Genomic DNA, 6,625 nt, shown 5'->3' on the forward strand with positions numbered 1-6,625 from the left:
TTCTTATCAAAGAATGTGGAAGTGATTGAAATAGCTGCGAATCTCCATACGTACTGAGTGGATTTTCGTGATATATATGTAAATATAATATATATCATCTTACCTTGGGTTGTTGCACTTCCTGGTGAAGGTCTTGACGCCGGTGCCGCCCTCTAGGCACGTCGACGTGCACTGCCCGTCGAGCGAGTATTCACCCCATGCGCCATCGATGACAGGTGGCGCTGCGTTACCCCAGCCGACGCACTTCGTTCGTCTGCACCACTGTAACGATGTTTGCATGGACCAGCTTCAGGTATGATTATAGATACTCTGTATTCATATACTCAGAATGATAAAGGAATATCAGGTAAAAGCGGAGGAGGAGAAGAAGGAGAGGGCGATAGTGATGGAGGTATGGAATAGTTGACAAAGAGGAAGAGGAGGAGGAGGAGGAGGAGGGGGAGGAAGGGGCAGCATTTCAAAGAGCTGAGCAAGTGAGAAGAGGAGGTGGCATACGAAAAGGATATATGTTGAGGAGGAAGAAGTAGAAGTTGTTAAAGAAGAGAAAGCGGTGGAAGGGGGAGGTGAGGAAGGTGATGAAATTGTAAGTGGCGAAGGCAATATATAACAAGACGAGGAGAAGAAGTCAGAAAATAAAAAGGAATTAGAGGAAAGAATAATTTAGAGAAGCTGGTGGCTTAGAGAAGGAAAGAGAAGTTAGTGGAGGAGAAGGAATGAGATGAGAGGAGGAGATGAGGTAGAGAAGAAGAGAAGGCGGTCCTCCAACGTACCTTCTTCGCTCCACAATAGGTTCCTTCCAGCGCCGGATGTGCGCCGCGGCTGATATGGGAGTTACTTGGATCTCTGCACCACAGCACGCGGCAGATGTCCTGTAAACAAACATCAGTATTGAGCGAGTTAGCTTATGTTGTCGGTTATACGCGTACGTGCGCGCGCGCGCGTGTGTGTGCGTGAATGCGTGTGTATGCTCGTGTACGCGTATATATATGTGTGTGTGTGTGTGTGTGTGTGTGTGTGTGTGTGTGTGTATGTGTGTGAGTCTGTGTGAGTGTGCGCGCGCGTGTGTGTGCGTGTGTGTGTGCGTGCAAGTGTGTGCGTGTGTGTGTGTGTGTGCGTGCGTGCGTGTGTGCATGCGTGTGTGTGCGTGCGTGTACACGTACCGCTATCGGGAAGGAGGGACCTTTGCTTCTCTCGGACTTCTCGCTGCCCGTGTAGATCTGACACTGAAGGTCAGCGTCGAAGCGCTGACCTATGAAGGCGGGGTCGTGGTCAGCAATGACCGCACTCGGGTCGTTGTCCAGACACTCGTACATGCTGCAGAGACGAGCGACGCGTCGTTGATTTCATGCGATTCATGCGAGATATTTTATTTCAACTGCTATTGTGCTAGGTGGATATTGAGAGTAGAAGGAATGCGACGATGTGACGTGATATGATGTGATGTGATGTGATGTGATGCGATGTGACGTGACGTGACGTGACGTGACGTGACGTGACGTGATATGATGTGATGTGATGTGATGTGATGCGATGTGATGTGATGTGATGTGATGTGTTTACGATGTGGATGTGTCGCGATGTGACGTGACGTGACGTGACGTGACGTGACGTGACGTGATATGATGTGATGTGATGTGATGTGATGTGCAGCCGTATTCGTGACAAGATTCCATTATGTATGTATGTTTCGAAAATTAGTAGCGTGTGATCTATTACTGCGGTGTGCGTCAGGGAGTGTTTTATTTCCCCAGACAAGCAATAGAGGTGCTTTAACTCTTGCAAGTCATGCTCGCTCCTTGTGCCAATCCAAAGCTTATGTTAACACTGGTCATTATCCAAAATTATCCCACTTATCCTACAATATCCCATATCATCCTACATTATCCTACATCATCCTACATTATCCCACAGTATCCGACATTATCCTTAGGCTCCGCGCTATTGTCCACGCCAATGGCCATTCACACAAGCGGCACCTAGCGGGAGAACGCGTCAACTTACCCTATGTATTTTATGAAATCCTTGCGGCTGCAGTGCGACCATTCGATGCCCACCACGACGCTCTCTGCCGACATGAGGTAGCCTTTCCTCGGACACGTGTTACCAGTACCATCGTGCACCATGCCAAAGCTACACGAACAGATACAACGTATCAATAGTCTATCAATTAGGAGAAATCAATCGATTGATCAATAAATACAGAAATAAAACAGTGAGTCAAACAATCAATGGAACGATTGATCGATCAATCAATCATTTTTTTAAATCGACTAATCAATCAATCAATCAATCAATCAATCAATGCACGCACGCACTAGCCGAGCCTACTGCCTGCCGCACGAGCCTGTTGCTATGCTTACAGCCGACGCGCCGGCGTCTAGGCGCATGCGCACTTACTTGTGTCCGATCTCGTGCGCTATGGAGTAGAGCGAGGAGAAGCCTCTTCCCTCGTTAACGCTGCATGATGTGGCACGGTTACACATAGCTGCGACGTGCGCGTACCCCGTCACGGAGCGCTCCACTCTGCTGCCGAACTGCACGTACATGTCCAACCTGCCAGAAATCGATCGATCATCGATTATTGATTATCTGTCGTCGGTGGTGCGCATACGAACAGGCGCCTACGCACGCACGCACATGCAAACACACACACGAAAGCACAAACGAATGAAGAAACGAACGAACGCAAACACACACGCGCACACACACACACTGTCACACACACACACACGCACGGCACGCGCGCTACGCGCAGGACGCACGCACAGCACGCACACACGCACACAGCGCACACGGACGCAGCACACGCACGCACGGCACATACGCACACAACAGCCCACATGCACAGCACACACAACAGCACGCACGCGCACACAGGGGGCACACGGCACACACACGTGGCACTACACACACATACACACATGCACATACACACACGCAAGACATACACATACATATAATGAATTATATATATATCATATATATATATACTATTATATTATATATACTATATATATATGGCACTCACCCAGTCATTAGTATTGCGTTGTCCCAGTGTCCCGGTATGCCTTCCTCTGGGTTTAACGTCTCCTGATAAACCCTGAATTGTTTCAGTAAGAAGTCCGCCTCTCCATCGTCCGGCAGCTGTGACTGCAAGCAACATGTCGTTGTTATTGTGTTATTGTATACAACATTGTGGAAGCAACATGTGGTCGTTATTGTTCAAAACGGTTGTTGTTGTATACAACAGGAAACGCCCAAGCAACCGATGGTCATACTTTTGTGTTATTGTATAACGCATGCTGAACGCAACAGGTGGTTGTTATTGTATGCAACGTGCTAGCAGCAACATATGTGCTTGTTATTGTATACAACATGCTAGAAGCAACAGTTGGTTGTTTCACTATTTCTCTCTTCATTCCATCTACCACCTCTCCCTATTACTGCCTCCCCCTCTTTCCTCTTCTCGCTCTCCCTTTTCCTTCCCTCTCTGTCGCCCTCATTCTTGCTATCTCTTATCTCCCAGAATGCCGCCTGTTCTCTGGGACGTGTGGCTGCCTATTTAGCAAACTCCACGACAGATGGCGCTCTCGCTCTGACTCAATTCACTGATCGCACCCTGAGGGTCGGTCTTGTACGAAGGGGGCACTGCATGCAGTTTGCCTATTTACTACGGGGTCGGTGGCTGGTCCGGTACTCACACGTCCCTTGGTAAACACCCCGCCTGTATAACATGGTATACATCCCCCTGTGATAAAACGACCCCCTCTCCATTGCGCATGCTTAACAAATATCAAATCCCCATGCCGAAGCGCAGTGCACCGTAATGTAGATGGAGAATGTTTGTTACGGAGAAGAGACCGTGTACTATAGAGGAGCCAACTAACCGAAACTATAATAAAACCACAGACTAACGGATACAATATGTGGATTTATATAAATAAATATATAAATATATAAATGAATATATATAACGGATACAATATATATAACGGACACAATGTATCCGTTAGTCTGTGATAAAACCCCCATTGTGACCCAGTGACCCGACCCGCCGAGGCCTCGACGGTGACGTCATCGTGGCAGATCGCGGCAGGTCACTATTTCTCGATCAGGTCAGGGCCGTAGGCTGAGCAAATGCCTAGGAGGGCAGTGGCGAATCCAGGATTTCAAGGAGGGGGTGAGAAACATGTGGGGGTCTGGGGGTCCTCCCACGAAAATTTTTGAAAATGTAGATCGCAGGAGATGGTATTTGAGGCACTCTTGAGTACCTGTACAGCCTTCATCCTGACTACGACAATTATCATTTAGTGCAACAATTTATGTTTTTTATTTTGCTCCAAAATCTAGGGGGCAGCTGCCCCTTGCCTCCCCCCCCGCAGGCTACGGCCTTGGGGAGAGCAGTCAGCATTCCTGGCGTCTGCTACGGTGCTGGGAACGTTGTCTGCGTACGTTACTTACCCGAACCGCGACGCTACCAATGACACACATAATAAATAACAACCCGTGCATAATACTGACGTGCGTACAGCGTGTGCCGCAGGGTGGGTATGCATATTTTACCCAGATATCCGCGCGTGTCCTCGCGCTCTCGTATGTAGGTTTTTCGGCAGTGGGAAGCAGACGAACTCACGCGTGTTTCGCATATAACGGGACACGTACGTATGTGCATCTGTAGGGGATGTCAGTTCCAGACTTTCGAATGCCAGACAGCCACTGAGAGCTATAAATCACCCGTGTTTGAGTGTGGCTTGTGTGGTGTGTGTGTGTGTGTGTGTGTGTGTGTGTGTGTGTGTGCGTGTGTGTGTGTATGTGCGTGCGTGCGTGAGTGAGTGCGTGCGTCTGTGTGTGTGGTGTGCGTGTGCATGTGCGTGTGCGTGCGTGTGCGTGTGCGTCTGTGCGTATGTGTCTGTGTGTCTGTGTGCGTGCGTGTCCAAATAATCATGCGTGCGTGCGTCAATCATCTAGGGGCTGTTGAAAAATTTGGGTTCTGACCGGAGCTGAGAGTGCCTGCAGGCGCTCGCATGTGAGACCATATCAGTTTAATGAGACGCTAACAAGGTAGACCCGCGATGTCGGCCGCATACCTGCGCATACGCGCGCGCAATCTAATGAATAAATCCACCAAGTCTCGTGCCTGGCTACGCGTCGCGGGTAGTACGCTAGAGCCGCAGATGAAATGGTGGTAAATATGCGCTCGTTTAGCTCCCGGCTAGATATGCAGCTCTCCGCACGGACCCAGTCGCACAGAGGTACGTACATGCAGAGACACCGCAGGAACACTGGGTCTGGGTGTCTGCGCATAAAGTCGGTTGCTGCGCCAAGAATATCATTCATATTAGTCATAATAAGAAGAGGATGAAGAGGAGAAGGAGGAGTAGGGAAAGGAGGAGCAGGAGGAGAGTGAGAGGGAGGCACCGGAGGAGGATAAGGACGAGGAGCGACAGAGGCGGAGAAGTAGGGGATGAGGATATTCTATACGCTACGCATGCGTACTCACAATTTTCGTCTTTAGTATCTCCAACCTCACGACCTTGAACGTGACTTTGTAACCTTTGAACGCCGACCGGTGGTAAAGCAGATTCATCTAAAACAAAGATGGTGACACGCATGACGAGGGCACGCTCCTATATCGCTAATCACATATTAGATCGATGTATTGATACATCGTATATACACAATATTCTAATAATAGCATAACTAACGCGAATACGAGATCGTTGAACGTGGACTACGTCACACGACGAGGCCACGTGACGACATTACGTAATTAAAATGACGTCATTACATGACGTCACGCAACGAGGTCGCGAAACGACGGCGTTGAGTAGAGACATCGCGCGATGACGTCACGAACGCACGTGAGCTTCTGCGGAGCCTCTAACGCCATCTATCGGCGGCCACTCACCCCGTTGACCGAGGCGAGGATGTACTTGAGGATCTCCTTGTTCTCCGGGTCGGCGGCCGATCGAGATTTCTCGTACAGGCTGTTGTCGAAGAAGATTGCCAACTCAACGATCTTCTGCTTCGTCTTGGCCGCGCGTCGCCGCCGGTGGGTGGCGCTGCTGCTGCTCAGTTCGTCGTCGAGCTTGAGAAGTCGCTCGTTACCGGCGAGGTCCTGCGAGCGAGCCAGCATCGCGTCTGCCGACGACAGAGATGAGCGTGTTGTGTGTTGTAGAGACAGAGACGCAAGCACACACACGCGCGCGCACGTACACATAAACGTACACACGCATACGCACGCGCGCACACACTCATAAACGTACACAAGCACACACGGACTCAGAGAGAGAAAGCGAGTAATGGTAGAGAATGAAAGCGAAAGCGAAAGAGCGAGAGAAATAAGCGAGCGAGCAAATGCAGAAAAAAGACAGAAGACAACGAGAGAGATGAGAGAGCGAGAGAGAGAGAGAATAGAATGAAGAGACGAGGCGAAATACGGACAGGAAGAAAGAAGGACGCGCGAGACGAGAGAGAGAGAGATAGATGAGATGAGATAAGAGAGAGACGAAGCGAGATGAGAGAGAGCGAGAGAGAGAGATGAAGAGAGAGAGAGAGAGAGAGGAGATGAAGAGAGCGAGAAGAGAAGTGTGTGTGTGTGTGTGAGAGAGAGAGGAAGGCTTGT

The 6,625-nt window shown here is 49.6% G+C and overlaps 1 protein-coding gene across 1 annotated transcript in view; it reads right to left on the reverse strand.

Moving 5' to 3' along the window:
- Positions 1 to 6,136, reverse strand: part of LOC106812763 (A disintegrin and metalloproteinase with thrombospondin motifs 6-like) — a 14,281-nt gene extending 8,145 nt beyond the window's left edge. Inside the window, exons 1-8 of the mRNA XM_014816734.1 lie at positions 5,909 to 6,136; positions 5,501 to 5,587; positions 3,029 to 3,150; positions 2,398 to 2,553; positions 2,002 to 2,130; positions 1,161 to 1,314; positions 771 to 869; positions 104 to 261 (exon numbers count right to left, since the gene is read on the reverse strand). Of these exons, the coding sequence (XP_014672220.1) occupies positions 104 to 261; positions 771 to 869; positions 1,161 to 1,314; positions 2,002 to 2,130; positions 2,398 to 2,553; positions 3,029 to 3,150; positions 5,501 to 5,587; positions 5,909 to 6,136 (1,133 nt within the window). The remainder of the gene's footprint in view (positions 1 to 103; positions 262 to 770; positions 870 to 1,160; positions 1,315 to 2,001; positions 2,131 to 2,397; positions 2,554 to 3,028; positions 3,151 to 5,500; positions 5,588 to 5,908) is intronic.
- Between the last annotated feature and the right edge of the window lie 489 nt (positions 6,137 to 6,625).

This window comes from Priapulus caudatus, unplaced genomic scaffold (assembly GCF_000485595.1).
Source record: "Priapulus caudatus unplaced genomic scaffold, Priapulus_caudatus-5.0.1 Scaffold684, whole genome shotgun sequence".
Lineage (NCBI taxonomy): Eukaryota > Metazoa > Priapulida > Priapulimorpha > Priapulimorphida > Priapulidae > Priapulus > Priapulus caudatus.